At 34.2% G+C, this 18875-nt stretch overlaps 3 protein-coding genes across 3 annotated transcripts; 1 reads left to right on the forward strand and 2 right to left on the reverse strand.

Moving 5' to 3' along the window:
* The first annotated feature begins 723 nt into the window (after window positions 1-723).
* On the forward strand, window positions 724-6785 carry LOC123703878 (cyclic AMP-dependent transcription factor ATF-6 alpha). Its single transcript, XM_045652063.1, has 13 exons — window positions 724-905; window positions 1357-1549; window positions 1738-1859; window positions 1935-2026; window positions 2113-2179; window positions 2264-2484; window positions 3636-3793; window positions 4166-4316; window positions 4421-4518; window positions 4601-4695; window positions 4766-4960; window positions 5179-5577; window positions 5864-6785. Exons 1-13 carry the CDS (start codon window positions 863-865, stop codon window positions 6229-6231), a joined length of 2202 nt encoding a protein of 733 aa, XP_045508019.1. The 5' UTR covers window positions 724-862; the 3' UTR covers window positions 6232-6785.
* Window positions 6786-9957: 3172 nt separating this feature from the next.
* Window positions 9958-12547, reverse strand: LOC123701615. The gene is made up of 2 exons (XM_045649098.1): window positions 11986-12547; window positions 9958-10581 (listed from the first exon to the last, which is right to left on the reverse strand). Exons 1-2 carry the CDS (start codon window positions 12163-12165, stop codon window positions 9958-9960), a joined length of 804 nt encoding a protein of 267 aa, XP_045505054.1. The 5' UTR covers window positions 12166-12547.
* Window positions 12548-14809: 2262 nt separating this feature from the next.
* Window positions 14810-17330, reverse strand: LOC123699845. Its single transcript, XM_045646888.1, has 2 exons — window positions 16769-17330; window positions 14810-15364 (listed from the first exon to the last, which is right to left on the reverse strand). Exons 1-2 carry the CDS (start codon window positions 16946-16948, stop codon window positions 14810-14812), a joined length of 735 nt encoding a protein of 244 aa, XP_045502844.1. The 5' UTR covers window positions 16949-17330.
* Window positions 17331-18875: the final 1545 nt, after the last annotated feature.

Raw genomic sequence — 18875 nt, forward strand, 5'->3', positions numbered from 1 at the left:
GTATAGATTTATTTATTGATTTAAATTTAATAAATGAAACGATACCAATTTAAATTTCGCATTGTTTATGTATGATGTGCGCATGCCTTAATGCTCTAAGGCGCATGCGCAGGTTTTTATTATTTTATAATTTTAATAAAATAAATAATTCAACAATTTCAATGATGGGCCTATACGGACCTAACGGTAAAGAATACGATTTTGATAAAATTTGCCAATTTTGCTATGGATGGGGTGCTAAAGTGTAACTTTTTTATACCTAAAATTAAAAAAAAATTATTAAAAAAAAAACTAAAGGGGACCTAACGAAAAAATTGTGGGACCTTATAGGACCTAACGGAGACCTATCGATTAAGGTCATTTTTGACCCAAAATTCTATGGATGGGGTGCTAAAGTTGCATTTTTTTATACCTAAAATTTAAAAAATTATTAAAAAAAAAACTAAAGGGGACCTAACGAAAAAATTGTGGGACCTTAAAGGACCTAACGAGGACCTAACGATCAAGGTCATTTTCGACCCAAAATTCCATAGATGGGGTGCTAAGTTTGCACTGGTGCAGCATTATTTAATGTCATTTGACCATTTGACATAGTATCTTAAGTTAAGTTGACAGTTTGGCTTAAAGGTCTTGTAGCCAGCTGCCATTAAATCTACAAAAAAAAATAGTTGACAGTTGTGAGTTGTCATTTGTCAAACCAAAATTTGTACCTAAATAATTTGTCATGCCATTGACCAAGACCAAAAGTAAATAAGTAACGCATGTGGATTGTGGTTTATTATAATGTTTAACTGCGTAATGCAATAATAAATTAAGGTTGATAATAAGCGTTATTTTTTTCTGGAAGTTTAAATCTTTCCCAATGGATGCAGACATCCTCGATAACGACAAAGACAACCTATACGGTTAGTAATGAATTTAATTTTCGTAAACAATGTCCGGCTGATTATAAAAAGCGGTGCAATAACATGAAGGCTAATAATTCATATAGCAAAAACTTCTGCAGTTATTTAAATATAAGCAATACTAGCAGTGCAATATACCGCTTTCGTTTAATTAGAAAGGATGTGTGTTTCACTAAATACTTCCATTATTTCATTTTACGATAAAGTACTTTGTCATTGAAAACTAAAATTGAGCTATGATGCATATTAGTACGTAATAATTTACGTGGCATTTCTTTTTAGTTTTTAAATATACGAACTTATATATAATTAATTTTAAAATATATCATGTAAAAAGTTAGCAATAGGAACTTTTTGAAATACAAACTTATACATATTTTATGATTTACTATGAGTACACACAATGAGTATAAGATTATGAAATATATCCCTAATTTTTATATTATTTTAGATGATTTTTATTTAGAAGAATTAAGCGAGTGTCAATGGTCTTCACTCTTAAATTCGGCGGACGCATCCCCAAGTGAAATTTTAGCCGATGCAGCTCCATGCTTGATACCTTCTGTGTCACCTGTTTTGAGCATAAAATCATCTCCAACTGAAAGCAGTAACTCTGACTCCAGTAGTGAAGATGATACCAAGAAGTGAGTGTTTATTTTTTTTTATTCACATATTTTTTGTTACTTGAACAAAACACAGTTTCGAATTTGTGTGTAACTAATGTTTTAAAAACAGTACTTTGCTTTGTGTTATATACAAATTATGCAGTAACAATTTGAAATTTTAATACAATCAAACTTTAGAGAGTCTCAAATAGCAAATGTAATTACAGTAGCTCGAGTACCTCAGCCAGACAGTCCTCACAATCTCCATGTGACTGGTTATCCAGCAATGACAGAGAAGCTATTTATCAGCTCAAACCTGAAGAAGTGGATCAGTTCTTACAGAAAACAGGTATGTTATAAACAATTAACCTTCATATACCATTATAACATGTTTTTATAACTATATACTGTTGTAAATTTTCAGAAAGTAATAAATACGAACATAACATAATAAAATCAAATCATGAAGTAGAAAGAAAAGGACCCGTTATGGCTATTGAAAATGGTGTTATAAAGGTAATTCTAATTGTTCCATTATTTGTGAATTTCGTGGATTTGTTTTATATTATTAATTTGTTTTGTATTTTTACACCTTGTGACAGGTTGTAAAGACTGAAAATGATTATGAACCTAGCAGAATTATATCTTCTTTGTCACCTAAAATTGAAGGTAAATAAATATTTAAAAAATAAAAGTTACAATTTAAAAGATTATCTCAAATTTTGTATCTTATATTTGTGAGTTTATTTTTAGCGCATAACCTCCATGACTCTTACTTTAAAGTTGTTAATGAAAATTACATTAATGTCACAAGAAAGGATGACATGTTTTTGGAAAGGAGTAAAGTACAAAATGTATTGAAGACAAAGCCCATTGTTATAATTCCACAAAATATTAATAAGAGTAAGGTTACATTCTCACCTCCTCCACAAAATGTACATAAAATTGAGGGCTCAAATGGTTATCAAATTAAGGTAAGGAATCTTTATTTTTATCTTTAAAGTGAATGTGTATGTTGGTATTAAAAAAGTTTAAATAAATTAACAAATGTTTTTCAAAATTATAAATTGTGTCTTGAAACTTTTATTGCTAATCAAGTGAAGATATAAAACAATCGAATGGGTAATCAGTGTATGTGTTACCGGAAATGTATGAAATCAAGGAATTGTATACAATTCCTAGGAAATGTGTACAATTCCGATACCATTTAGGAAATGTATAAAATATTGTTTAAAAACTATTTAATGCATGTCCTGTCCTGTCCTGTCCAATATCCTAGGAACTGTGTAAAGTATATGCTTTCTGTAATAAAACACGTTGTTATTTTTTTATTATAGCTCTTATTGATACAATCGGGTAACAGTCATATAATAATATTATGTTCATATTATTATCTTACTAATTAACATTTTAAAAATCAACTATCTAACTTTTAACGTAAATATCACAAAATCAACTTATATTTATTCTTATAAAATCAAATTTTCATTTGGCAAGTAATCAGTCCCCTCGTCCCGCTGTCCCCGCGTATATTTGGCGTAGTCGGATTGTATAATCCACCGTATTACATTACGGCTAGCTGTTTTAATATGCCGAAAATTCGTCTTTTTCCAAAATTCTACAAAAAGACAGTCGTGATTATATTTATAGTATTTCTGTGTAGTTTTAAAAAAACACGAATCCAACCTAAACGAACCTAACCTAATCAGAAATTTTTGGTTTCGATAAGGAGGTGGGCCCTTATTCAAACCAAAAATTTCTGATTACGAATTATCGGCATAGTTACTACAAAATGCCGACCATTTGTAAACGGCCAGATTATATACAATTTGCCTGTGACATATCAATATCTTAAATGTTTTACGTTTCCGATAGCTATTTAGGAAATGTAAAACATTTAAGATACTGATCGCTATTTAGATTTCCTAGGAAATGTGTATAAAATAATTTATTTCACACATTTCCGTGCGATTTTAGGAATTACATACATTTCCTAGGAATTGTATACAATGACGGATTACATACATTTCCGGTAACATATGCATAATATGAGTTCCATTGAGAATAGTATACTGACGATGGGACACTCTGTAGATGTATAAATTAAAAAATTATATTATTGCAGTCTTCACCACCTGCAAGTCATATTGTGCTAAATCCTAAACCCACCAATGGAGAAACAATTATTGATGAAACTTCTGTTACTTCTTTGTTGGACATGCCACAGTTGAGTGAAGCTGAAGTGAAAGCAATAAAAAAGCAACAAAGAATGATTAAAAATAGGTAAGTACCACATGGTAAGACCATCACCCACATGTTTGTGTTAAAATGTAGAAGCCCTTCTGGCTAACATCGAGAGGCACCACACAAAAGAAATGGTAAATTAATTAATAAGCTTTATTTTATTTCCACCTTAAAATTATTAATAAATACATATTTATGTGATATTTCAGTTATTCTTTCCTTTTATTATTATTATAATATGTATAAATATATAAATATATATATATTTTTTTTTTTATTTATTTTTTTTTTTATTTATCTATTCCTTGTTAGGTGGCCCCAGAAATGGTAAAATCAGGATTTAAAAAATTAAGTGAGTATTTTTATCCTCACTTATATTATTGGTTGTTATTATTTTTATTTTTATTTCAGAGAGTCCGCTTGTCAGTCACGACAAAAGAAGAAAGAGTATGTTACAGCATTAGAACAGCAATTATTAGAGGCACATCAAGAAATTGCAAGGTTACGGTTAGAAAATAAAATACTTAAAAATCAATTGGAATCTAATGGCAGAAGTCGAAAGGTAAAATTAATTGCAATATATTTTTTAATTTGCAATAATTTGTTTGTTGTTAATTGTTATATCACATTAATGTCTAACAAATAATGTAAATTGTGTTTTTACAGATACCCAAGCTTGATACATCAATTTTAATACCGAAAAAGAATATAGCAGTTATTTTTGCCATGGTCTTTATGGTATCCTTGAATTGGAATATATTGGGGTTTGTTCAGATTTATATGCTTCCTTAGTTTTCTTTTAATAAAATAATAGTTTGAGAATGATAGTATATTTGTATATTGCAGTTGGAATTCTAAGCCGTTTATTGGACCAGCACCATCGCATGTCGGCGCAAGACATTTATTGTGGACTGAAGAAAATAAAAACGACATTTCCACAGGTCAGTTAATTTATAACAATTTTGAATTACAAGTTTGGATTCCTGATATTTTACATTGTTTTTTCTTCAGATTACGACCAGTTGAATCGAAGTTCAGAGGGTATTGAGTGTCAAAATAGTACAGTAAATGATTATATTAATCAAACAGAAAGTATAAGGATAGCTGGAGAATTGAAGCGGTGGATTGGCGGTGGAAAGACTTTGAATTGGACTAATTCGCGGAGTAAAGGAAAAAACAGTTTTATCAATGAAGAACATATTAATGGTATGATTATGATAGAAAGTTGTAAACATATTTTCATCCCGTTTTGCTATTTGTCTATGTGCCATTTCAGTCTTCAAATTCACTTGACAATCTTTCAAACATATTTATTAATTGGCCAGCTAGTTTATTTAATAAAAAAAAACTTACACCTACTAGTGGAAGGGATATAAACAGAAAGGGGTTAGTAGTAGCAGAATTTATCTTGAATTTTATTTTAGGTGGATTAATGGAGGCATATAAACTGTTTGATAAGTTGAACCTTGACAATAATCTGGTTGATTTTCCGAGTGCAAATAAAAATGGTAAAAATATTCGAGATAAGGCGCGGTTGCGGAGATTACGCAGATCTCTCACAGCGGATAAAGATATCGAATTTGCTGATAGTGGAATGTATTATGAGAAACTGTATAACAAGCACATAAGGAAAGCTAGGAATGATTATGACGTCAATGATTTTGGTGAATGGAATGATTTGCTTCAAGCATTGCATAGGCGAGATGATACGTTCTACGTAGTCGGCGTTGGTAAAGGAGAACATTTGCTTCTCCCAGCTGTTTCACACAATGTCACTAGACCACCAAAAATGGCGCTCATTTTACCAGCGCGGTCTGGGAATGGTAAATATGTTTATAATATTGTGTAATACATAATAAACTTTAATGGATTTTTGGAAGTATGAAAAGTAACTGAACTGAACAGATGTCAAAATGAAACCATTGCATATTATAAGAAAAAGACAAAATAGCTCGAAAATTTATATCCAGTGTTGTATTAAATTTATAATATTTTATAATATCCCTGGATATCATTAATTAAATTCTGTGATTGATGTTACATTCAACTCGAATCTCGAATTATAATTTATCGTCTTGACATATTTTAAGTTAATCTTCTATTTTTCAGATTCCATATTAAGTGATCATGTAACACTGATGCAAATTGATTGTTCGGTTGTGAATACGACGCTGGTGAAACTTAAATCGAATGCAATACCGAAGAGTCTGAGAAAAAACAAATTAAACTCAACTAATACATTTTATGATAATCCCAAACCAAAACAGGAAAAAGTGGATAAGAAGCCAATAAATATAGTACAAAAATCTATTAACAGTACTAGTCATGCATCGAGACATGATGTGAAAAGAGACTTATTTGCTCAATACTTATTATCAAAGCCTATTGAACGCAAAAACGATTCAGTTAATAAAAAAGTTAGTGCAACTCCTTCTATATTAAAAAATATATCAATATCTTTGAATGGAACAGTATAAAATTAATAATATATTTTTTTTAATAAATAATAATGTATTTATGGATAACATAAACATGTCACAAGCAATATAATTTTTCCAAATCAGCTTATTTGTATTTGTTGATGTATTCTGTAACAAACTATGGTATAAGAAGCATGCTGTGATTTTTAATCATATTTTATTGTAATAGTTGACATCACAAGTATGCAAGTTAGTAGCTATGTATAAAAATAAGCAATTTTTTGATTTAGACGTGCAGTGTGTACTTTATAGGTATAGAAATTAAGTGACATGGAACAAACATGTTATAAAATTAGAATCATTGATATCATTTTTATTAAGAAATATACATATGTAATTAGCTACAAAAATAGAGAAGAATCCATTACAACCATGATCATGGCTTAAAAACTGTTAAAGTGTCCTACAGAGCCCAATTACGAAAATATGCCAATTGAATATGAAAAACAAGAAAGCCATTAAATTAAAAAAAAGAGTGTGTGTACTTATGTACCTACACGCGTTAGAAGTTATACTTCTTGGCGTATGGAAAAAATACTAGAATATACAATTTGAACATAGTTATCAATTTTCATACCACCTAGAACTAACTTCATGCTGTTAAATTTAGGTGTCGGTGTGCGCGCGCATCGTAAAAATTCACTCTCATCATTTTTCTCCATCGCGGCAAAAGAAGTATAACTTCAAAAATAAGGAATAGAAAAAAAACTCGATCCCGAGGCGGGATTCAAACTCGCGTCTTGCGCCTTGCCGGGGCGAAAGGGGGCGGGGCTTTCTTCTTTCTTCTCTTTAAAAATTTCTCATTTTTATAGCATTTAAACTAAATATCAAAAAGCTATGAAAAATGGGAAACAATTTGTTCAACCGAAATAATATTATAAAAATCAGGTGTTCAAAAAATTAACTTAAATTAGGTTTTAACATTGTAGTCTATTATAGTGTTGGAAAACGTACATACCTATTCAATGTACGCAATATGCGCATACATAGCATAATGAGATCTCAACTAATATTTCACAGTTTTATATTTTTATAAGGCGCATTAGGTAGTAGGTACTGGTATTAGATGATATTGTATAATTCTGTTGAAATTGATATTTTTGGTTTTATGGCATTCAAATGCTTTTTTTATAAATATAAATTTATAAAGAATAGAAAATGGCGGAATGGCGCGAAAGGATGCGGGTTCGAGTCCCGCCTCGTGATCGATTTTTTTCAATTCTTTATAAATTTATATTGTATAATCATTGAGATAATATTACTACGTATGAAGGAGGAGACACCACGAACAAAGTCTGTGCGCTATTTTTTTGCTCTAACTAAGTTTTAAAAATTATTTTCTAGTTAGGTACTTACCGATGAAAGTTATTCCTTTGCACCTTTCCGTATTATTTGTGCAATATCATAACACACACGAAGGCATATTTGATGCGTTTCACTTTAAAACAAATAAAAAATGAGCGTGCAGTTACGCCATATGGCGTATGTTGAGCGGAACATAAGTGATGTAGGCGGTGTCGTCTCCATATGTATATCTCAATGTGTATAATTCTTTTTTTTCTAATCCAATAACAATAATTCCACAATTGCACGCCAATTTCCAGTGAAACATGTAATACCTAAATTCCATGAGCAATTATTTTTCATTTTTCAATTTCCTTAATCAAATCATCCATTTCTATCATCTTGTCTTGTCGTGCAAAGTAAACGTGTGCATCCTGCACGGCGTCCGTTCAATATCCGATGGGGAATTTCTGACGTCTGTTTGCATCCGGGACTCATCAGAAGCGGACGTCAGACACGACAGAATTCTATTTGCGGGGTCCCCAACAAAATATATGAAAAGAGCGCGTCCGGCGGGCGTCAGAAATAGCAAGGAACCTAACTGGTATACCTAAAGTTGGAAATTTTGAAAAAACTTCATTTTGGCGGCAAGAGATGAAACATGTGCCAATCGATAGTACATCAAAATACAAATAGGAAATACTCTTTGGTAAAATGTCGTAATTGATACGGTTTCGGAATAAATAAGGGTTAAAAAAAAAATTTTTTTTTCAGTTTTTTGAATTATTTGTTACTTCTTACACTTAAAGGTTAAAACAAAGCATATAAAACTTCTAATTTGTAAAAAAAGGGTTTTCAAATGTGGTCTGCGGCAAAATAACTTAAGCTTTTTTGACTTTGTATACTTATTTATTGTAATTTATTGATTATTGATTTCCAATATGACATGTTTGCTCGTTAAATATTTTTTTAAAGCAATCATACAATTCTCAATTGTTGAAAACTTCAGACACATTTAAAATAATGTTGTCTTATCAAAGTAGCACTGCAATAGTAATAGTAGTAGTACTGCAATAATAAAAGTAGTAGTAATTGCAGTGCTACTTTGATTAGACAACATTAGAATGAGAAAAATGTAAAGAACATAACACAAACTTAAAAATATCTACATAGCTTTTAGGAAGGTGCTCGGTATGGATTAAAATTCGTCATTAGCTTCATTTTCTACGTCATGTCGTACAATAATTGTATCCAAAAATAATGCTGGTGGCAGCGGAAAAACATTTTGGTGACGGGCCCATCCCAAGAACCATATAACGCTCATGATATGGGAACAACATCCCAGAGTTCTCTTCCCTACTATGCAAGAGCAATAATGGCCTTCGAGTTTGTCCCTTCCTTGCATGCTATTGTTTATTAAAATATAAACAAAATATGTCCGGTGTCCGGCATGCCGTGAATCAATTTTGGCTCGTAATAGCCACAAGTTCTCCAGAAATAGGCCTCCATCATCCCTACAGACTTGTATTTCGTAAACACCATTTCTTTTTATATGCTCACCGTAATAACTTCTGGCTTGTGCAATTTGATACGTTCCTAAAGCTTTTATGATTAGATGGTTAGGACTGGAAAATCTTCCAGACCAACAGCTGCGTCTATGGTTTGAAATTGGACTCTACGCAGATTCAAATTATTTTGTATAACCGTTTCTGAGAGCGGATTTGGGGCGTATTGTTTTAAATTAATTTCGTTCACCATTTGATTAACTAACACGTGATCAGTGAAACGTGCACCAAACGCATTTAATAAAGCGCATGCTATTCTAAAGTCCTCCTTCAGCTTGCGTGCAGCAACATTCGAGTATTGATTTCGCAGTTGACGGAATTGTGTCTTTATATGACCATTAACCGCTTCCACTACCCAACGGCATATTGTCACTTTCCGTGAATCGTTCCCATCTTGGGTAGAAAGTTGCCGTTCGTGTCTACTTTTTGTTTTGGGCATGAAAGCCCGATATCCTAATGCTTGAAGTGTACCCATGACGTCCCTGAAACCTCTATCAAGAATAAATACGTCACCAGACTGGAAAAACCTGCGAAATTCTCCATTTTCAGTCAATTCTCTCATGATGACGGCATCAGACTTATCGGCTGCATAGGGCCCAAATGCTTCTATTATGTAACCATCGGGACTGACAATCATGAACATTTTAAGCAAATTGCGATATTTATGCAGGGAATAGGATTTTTTTGGAATGAATAGTTTGAACTCTTTTGCAGGTAAACATATGTCCCATCACAAATTACTATCAGACGATTTGAGTGTTCCGAATTCGAATATAATAAGCCCGATATCGTTAAAATTCTTTGACGCAATTCTTCGCGTTCCCGATCTACATTGTCACCATGCCGTGACAATCCTAAATGCAATGGTGTAAATTCATTCAACAAATGCATTCGCACAGTTTTCGTTTCGTTTCGCACAGTTTAAATGTTCAACAGGCTTTTTTAATAATAACATCATGTTTGCCAATTGAACTGGTGTAAACAAGTCATGTCGGGGCCGTGTATGATCGGGAAAATCTTGCCAAATTAAGCCTGCATTTAAATGCTCATCACAAACTCTCGCTTGTTCTGGAATGTAAATGCTATCTTTACACAAAATATGCGCCCTCACTGTTTGTTTTATTCTGTGTAAGTTGTCTCTTAAATTGCATCCCGCTACAAGACAATAAGTGGTAGAAGAGGACACTCGTGAATATCCAGGAACTGGAACTTGCAGATCAGGGGAGGCACCTTGAAGATTGTCCACATCATCACGTTGATCTGCTTCTGGGGCTCCCATCTGAACGTCATCGGGAGCTTCTAACGGAACTTCTTGTGGGATAGCTTCTATTTCGTCTCTTAGTGGATCACTCGCAGGTCCATCAGCCGATTCTTCTGGAGGTGGTTGAAAAAGTAATTCTACAGCTTCCTGTTCAACAGCCAAACGAGCTTGTTCACGGGCATAAAAACGACTAGCCCGTTGAACGCATGGGCGACAAATCCGAGAAATTGGGTCAATCTGAAAAGAAAAGAAAAAACATTAAAAAAACAAATTACGGTACTGCGTTTATTATTATTTTATTTTTATTTTGTAGGATATCCAACAGCATATAAACACAAAATAAACAGTAATAGACACGGAAAGCCAATTAGAGGTTCTTACTATTGTATTAAACAAATTGACCGCGAGTGCGCGACTGCCTCCGTGGCTCAGTGTTTAGAGCGTCAGACTCTTTGTTTTTTTTTTTATTTATGAAAAAAACATCTCTGCTGCTGTGTTGCACACAATGAGATAATAAAAATATACTTTGAACGATTCCGTGAAAGAACTAACGGAAAACGGAATGGAAGCAGAAAAATCTAACCAAGTGAACCAAAGTAAGTCTTGTGCAGTTCGCGAACGAACTAGTTCGAAAGAGCGCTCTTTTAGCTGAACTACGTGAACTATTTTTCAGATTCGTCATCATTTAGTTCGTTCGTTCGATCTCAGTTCTCAGATTCGTCATCATTTAGTTCGTTCGTTCGATCTGCGACTGTTATGTTTTTACGAGAATGTCTATTATTTCTTGACTTCAAAGAAGGAACTAACGAACTAAAAGAGCAAACTAGTTCGTTTAAGAGCTGTGAACTAAACTGAGCGCTCCCTGTCGCGAATTATAATGCGCAAGACTACAAAGAAGATTTATTTTAACAGTCACATTTTAAAAACTCCAGACAATACTTTATAATTCATCTCATTATAGCAAGGCCAAAATAAATAAAATGCCAAAAAAAATTATAAATGGTGTTTAGAAAGAAAACCAATAGGTACTTGGTGCAACTGCACATACAGTTTCTCAGCGTTGAATAATTATATACATAAGCTTTGATTTATCAGTTTACAAAACAAGACTACAACATGTAGTCTGTAACCCATGTCACGAAAAAGCACTAAGAATAAATAAATGTTTACTATAATTATGATAACAAAAGAGAGGGAAATACCACGGTGAAAAGTTCGTTTTGCATTCGTCTGACTAGTAAGCATATTTATATGTTTAGCTAGAGGTTGCCCATTGCGCGGGCATCTGATGCCCGCGGGGTTTGGATCCGCTTCGAGTTTGGGGATAAGCAACTTTTGATAAAAGCTCGCCCTAACGGCCTCGCTTTGCTAGTTGGGATGCTGTATGCAGCTTGGGCATTGTTGACAAAAAAGTGAGGTTAGAATTCCAACAAAAACTTTTGAATTTTATTTTATTGCGTTGTTGCAACTTTTGATGAAAGCTCGCCCTATCGGGCTCGCTTTGCTAGTTGGGCATTGTTGACAAAAAAGTGAGGTTAGAATTCCAACAAAAACTTGAATTTTAATTTCGAAAAATGTCGCTTCAGCGAGTGCCGCTCGGCCTCCGGATTTAAAATAAAAGTAAAATACTTTTGTACTAACCTGATCTCCTCTTTGAAGATGACGCGCGTAAGCTAGTACATGTGGATTTTCAGCCATATATGTTTCAGATAGCTCATAGCTGCATAGTTGTTGTCTGGGTTGGCGTCCACCCATGCGCGGTGCGGTGCTCCTCTCACATAAGAAACACTGTGACCCAGGCGGGCCGTAGTTGCGTGACATAATAGTTAATTATAACAACACAAAATGTCAAAAATCCAACAACATAAACTGAATAACAAAAACTTAATTAAATAATCAACAACGAACAATTGCAAATAGCCTCCGAACACGCTTGTGCCAATAGGAAAGACAGTGGCAAACTAAACAGTAAACTACTACAGCGCTTTTCTCGACCGGACTCAAGTCTCTCTCTCAGACTATCGGACCTCTCGCTCCAACTCGCTAAAGATTCGCCGCCCGCGGGGTAGTAATTCATGGAAACAGGACGCAATCTATTGCGCTCTCTGTCGCACTTACGCCAGCGTATACTATTCTTCATCCTTCTAAGAATCGATAACGGTTGTCGATAAGTGACGCACCGCACGTGCGTATCCCTAGCCCAAAGTTGGTTTATTTACTTTCGTTTTGATAGTAATACAACATTTTGAAACCCTTTTATTACAAATTAGAAGTTGTATATGCTTTGTCTTAACGTTTAAGTGTAAGAAGTAACAAATAATTCAAAAAACTAAAAAAAAAAAATTTTTTTTAAACTCTTATTTATTCCGAAACCGTATCAATTACGACATTTTACCAAAGAGTATTTCCTATTTGTATTTTGATGTACTATCGATTGGCACATGTTTCATCTCTTGCCGCCAAAATGACTTTTTTTTTATCGCAAATTGGTAGGTATACCAGGCTTCATACTAAAATGTCCCATGCTCAAATAGCAAGGAACCTAACTGGTATACCTAAAGTTGGAAATTTTGAAAAAACTTCATTTTGGCGGCAAGAGATGAAACATGTGCCAATCGATAGTACATCAAAATACAAATAGGAAATACTCTTTGGTAAAATGTCGTAATTGATACGGTTTCGGAATAAATAAGGGTTAAAAAAAAAAATTTTTTTTTCAGTTTTTTGAATTATTTGTTACTTCTTACACTTAAAGGTTAAAACAAAGCATATAAAACTTCTAATTTGTAAAAAAAGGGTTTTCAAATGTGGTCTGCGGCAAAATAACTTAAGCTTTTTTGACTTTGTATACTTATTTATTGTAATTTATTGATTATTGATTTCCAATATGACATGTTTGCTCGTTAAATATTTTTTTAAAGCAATCATACAATTCTCAATTGTTGAAAACTTCAGACACATTTAAAATAATGTTGTCTTATCAAAGTAGCACTGCAATAGTAATAGTAGTAGTACTGCAATAATAAAAGTAGTAGTAATTGCAGTGCTACTTTGATTAGACAACATTAGAATGAGAAAAATGTAAAGAACATAACACAAACTTAAAAATATCTACATAGCTTTTAGGAAGGTGCTCGGTATGGATTAAAATTCGTCATTAGCTTCATTTTCTACGTCATGTCGTACAATAATTGTATCCAAAAATAATGCTGGTGGCAGCGGAAAAACATTTTGGTGACGGGCCCATCCCAAGAACCATATAACGCTCATGATATGGGAACAACATCCCAGAGTTCTCTTCCCTACTATGCAAGAGCAATAATGGCCTTCGAGTTTGTCCCTTCCTTGCATGCTATTGTTTATTAAAATATAAACAAAATATGTCCGGTGTCCGGCATGCCGTGAATCAATTTTGGCTCGTAATAGCCACAAGTTCTCCAGAAATAGGCCTCCATCATCCCTACAGACTTGTATTTCGTAAACACCATTTCTTTTTATATGCTCACCGTAATAACTTCTGGCTTGTGCAATTTGATACGTTCCTAAAGCTTTTATGATTAGATGGTTAGGACTGGAAAATCTTCCAGACCAACAGCTGCGTCTATGGTTTGAAATTGGACTCTACGCAGATTCAAATTATTTTGTATAACCGTTTCTGAGAGCGGATTTGGGGCGTATTGTTTTAAATTAATTTCGTTCACCATTTGATTAACTAACACGTGATCAGTGAAACGTGCACCAAACGCATTTAATAAAGCGCATGCTATTCTAAAGTCCTCCTTCAGCTTGCGTGCAGCAACATTCGAGTATTGATTTCGCAGTTGACGGAATTGTGTCTTTATATGACCATTAACCGCTTCCACTACCCAACGGCATATTGTCACTTTCCGTGAATCGTTCCCATCTTGGGTAGAAAGTTGCCGTTCGTGTCTACTTTTTGTTTTGGGCATGAAAGCCCGATATCCTAATGCTTGAAGTGTACCCATGACGTCCCTGAAACCTCTATCAAGAATAAATACGTCACCAGACTGGAAAAACCTGCGAAATTCTCCATTTTCAGTCAATTCTCTCATGATGACGGCATCAGACTTATCGGCTGCATAGGGCCCAAATGCTTCTATTATGTAACCATCGGGACTGACAATCATGAACATTTTAAGCAAATTGCGATATTTATGCAGGGAATAGGATTTTTTTGGAATGAATAGTTTGAACTCTTTTGCAGGTAAACATATGTCCCATCACAAATTACTATCAGACGATTTGAGTGTTCCGAATTCGAATATAATAAGCCCGATATCGTTAAAATTCTTTGACGCAATTCTTCGCGTTCCCGATCTACATTGTCACCATGCCGTGACAATCCTAAATGCAATGGTGTAAATTCATTCAACAAATGCATTCGCACAGTTTTCGTTTCGTTTCGCACAGTTTAAATGTTCAACAGGCTTTTTTAATAATAACATCATGTTTGCCAATTGAACTGGTGTAAACAAGTCATGTCGGGGCCGTGTATGATCGGCCGTGTATGTGTAAAATCTTGCCAAATTAAGCCTGCATTTAAATGCTCATCACAAACTCTCGCTTGTTCTGGAATGTAAATGCTATCTTTACACAAAATATGCGCCCTCACTGTTTGTTTTATTCTGTGTAAGTTGTCTCTTAAATTGCATCCCGCTACAAGACAATAAGTGGTAGAAGAGGACACTCGTGAATATCCAGGAACTGGAACTTGCAGATCAGGGGAGGCACCTTGAAGATTGTCCACATCATCACGTTGATCTGCTTCTGGGGCTCCCATCTGAACGTCATCGGGAGCTTCTAACGGAACTTCTTGTGGGATAGCTTCTATTTCGTCTCTTAGTGGATCACTCGCAGGTCCATCAGCCGATTCTTCTGGAGGTGGTTGAAAAAGTAATTCTACAGCTTCCTGTTCAACAGCCAAACGAGCTTGTTCACGGGCATAAAAACGACTAGCCCGTTGAACGCATGGGCGACAAATCCGAGAAATTGGGTCAATCTGAAAAGAAAAGAAAAAACATTAAAAAAACAAATTACGGTACTGCGTTTATTATTATTTTATTTTTATTTTGTAGGATATCCAACAGCATATAAACACAAAATAAACAGTAATAGACACGGAAAGCCAATTAGAGGTTCTTACTATTGTATTAAACAAATTGACCGCGAGTGCGCGACTGCCTCCGTGGCTCAGTGTTTAGAGCGTCAGACTCTTTGTTTTTTTTTTTATTTATGAAAAAAACATCTCTGCTGCTGTGTTGCACACAATGAGATAATAAAAATATACTTTGAACGATTCCGTGAAGGAACTAACGGAAAACGGAATGGAAGCAGAAAAATCTAACCAAGTGAACCAAAGTAAGTCTTGTGCAGTTCGCGAACGAACTAGTTCGAAAGAGCGCTCTTTTAGCTGAACTACGTGAACTATTTTTCAGATTCGTCATCATTTAGTTCGTTCGTTCGATCTCAGTTCTCAGATTCGTCATCATTTAGTTCGTTCGTTCGATCTGCGACTGTTATGTTTTTACGAGAATGTCTATTATTTCTTGACTTCAAAGAAGGAACTAACGAACTAAAAGAGCAAACTAGTTCGTTTAAGAGCTGTGAACTAAACTGAGCGCTCCCTGTCGCGAATTATAATGCGCAAGACTACAAAGAAGATTTATTTTAACAGTCACATTTTAAAAACTCCAGACAATACTTTATAATTCATCTCATTATAGCAAGGCCAAAATAAATAAAATGCCAAAAAAAATTATAAATGGTGTTTAGAAAGAAAACCAATAGGTACTTGGTGCAACTGCACATACAGTTTCTCAGCGTTGAATAATTATATACATAAGCTTTGATTTATCAGTTTACAAAACAAGACTACAACATGTAGTCTGTAACCCATGTCACGAAAAAGCACTAAGAATAAATAAATGTTTACTATAATTATGATAACAAAAGAGAGGGAAATACCACGGTGAAAAGTTCGTTTTGCATTCGTCTGACTAGTAAGCATATTTATATGTTTAGCTAGAGGTTGCCCATTGCGCGGGCATCTGATGCCCGCGGGGTTTGGATCCGCTTCGAGTTTGGGGATAAGCAACTTTTGATAAAAGCTCGCCCTAACGGCCTCGCTTTGCTAGTTGGGATGCTGTATGCAGCTTGGGCATTGTTGACAAAAAAGTGAGGTTAGAATTCCAACAAAAACTTTTGAATTTTATTTTATTGCGTTGTTGCAACTTTTGATGAAAGCTCGCCCTATCGGGCTCGCTTTGCTAGTTGGGCATTGTTGACAAAAAAGTGAGGTTAGAATTCCAACAAAAACTTGAATTTTAATTTCGAAAAATGTCGCTTCAGCGAGTGCCGCTCGGCCTCCGGATTTAAAATAAAAGTAAAATACTTTTGTACTAACCTGATCTCCTCTTTGAAGATGACGCGCGTAAGCTAGTACATGTGGATTTTCAGCCATATATGTTTCAGATAGCTCATAGCTGCATAGTTGTTGTCTGGGTTGGCGTCCACCCATGCGCGGTGCGGTGCTCCTCTCACATAAGAAACACTGTGACCCAGGCGGGCCGTAGTTGCGTGACATAATAGTTAATTATAACAACACAAAATGTCAAAAATCCAACAACATAAACTGAATAACAAAAACTTAATTAAATAATCAACAACGAACAATTGCAAATAGCCTCCGAACACGCTTGTGCCAATAGGAAAGACAGTGGCAAACTAAACAGTAAACTACTACAGCGCTTTTCTCGACCGGACTCAAGTCTCTCTCTCAGACTATCGGACCTCTCGCTCCAACTCGCTAAAGATTCGCCGCCCGCGGGGTAGTAATTCATGGAAACAGGACGCAATCTATTGCGCTCTCTGTCGCACTTACGCCAGCGTATACTATTCTTCATCCTTCTAAGAATCGATAACGGTTGTCGATAAGTGACGCACCGCACGTGCGTATCCCTAGCCCAAAGTTGGTTTATTTACTTTCGTTTTGATAGTAATACAACATTTTGAAACCCTTTTATTACAAATTAGAAGTTGTATATGCTTTGTCTTAACGTTTAAGTGTAAGAAGTAACAAATAATTCAAAAAACTAAAAAAAAAAATTTTTTTTTTAAACTCTTATTTATTCCGAAACCGTATCAATTACGACATTTTACCAAAGAGTATTTCCTATTTGTATTTTGATGTACTATCGATTGGCACATGTTTCATCTCTTGCCGCCAAAATGACTTTTTTTTTATCGCAAATTGGTAGGTATACCAGGCTTCATACTAAAATGTCCCATGCTCAAATTCTGACAGAAAAATTCTTACAATGTGCGGCCGCTTTAAATTGCACCTCTAGAGAAATATAAACACTTACATAGTGAAAAAAAAACATATTTAACACTCATTATATTTTTAAAGCCCTTAATGTTATATTCAATATTTAAATAACTGTCTTAGACTTTGTGTGTCTCATGTCTGTCTGTGGTCACGATAATTGTAGGGGACTTCAATACTAGCGAGTTATTAACTACTAGCTTTCCGCCTGCGGCCTCGCCCGCATAGTTCCCGTTCCCGTGGGATTTCCGGAATAAAACCTATCCTATGTTGCTCAGTGAAGATGAAGCTTTCTAATGGTGAAAGAATTTTTAATTAGTATAGAAGTATAGATTTACATCTGATTAATTGAGGCGTGCAATTTCGGATTTTCCAAACTTATTATTTATTGACATTATAAAATTTGAATGAACGTTACATGTTATTGTACCTACTATGTATTGTTACCTATTTATTTTCGTTACAATTTGATTTGTTTATTTAAAGTTTATAACAATAAAAATGTATTTAAGTTAAATAGAATAAGAAGAACCAATTGCTGTATAAATAATAAAGCTGTTTTTTACTCGTATTTAAGTATTTCATTTTATACGACGAAGACTAATAGGTTACCAACACGACATATTAACACCAATCAGGCTGTCGTATTTTTTTATGTAAGGCTTTTTATGATGCCATGAGACTAATTATCCACGTTTTTGCGTAACTCTCCATTTGCGCCATTTTATAAATTATAATATCCTTGTCGATTATAAGTTACTAGCTTACCGCCCGCGGCTTCGCGCGCTTTGTCTAAAACCTAATAAATTATATACTAAAACCTTCCTCTTGAATCACTCTACCTATTAAAAAAAACCGCATCAGAATCCGTTGCGTAGTTTTAAAGATTTAAGCATACATATATAATAACATACATAATAGCACTGGAAAATAGTACTCACTTCGGAGCGCTGTAAAACCCTATTGACGTAATGAAAAAATTTTATTTATAAAAGGTGTTCCTCGAAAAACAATCTACAAAAATGGTCTGATATCATTTCTTCGTAAAATGATAAAAAAAGTTTTATTGAAAAATATAAACAACTCTAATTTCTGAACATTTTCGCTTATAATTTTTTTTATTTATAGTTCTACGGCAAAAGGTTACTGGACTAAAGTTGTAGAGAATTTAATTTGCAACAAATAA

This window comes from Colias croceus, chromosome 2 (genome assembly GCF_905220415.1).
Source record: "Colias croceus chromosome 2, ilColCroc2.1".
Lineage (NCBI taxonomy): Eukaryota > Metazoa > Arthropoda > Insecta > Lepidoptera > Pieridae > Colias > Colias croceus.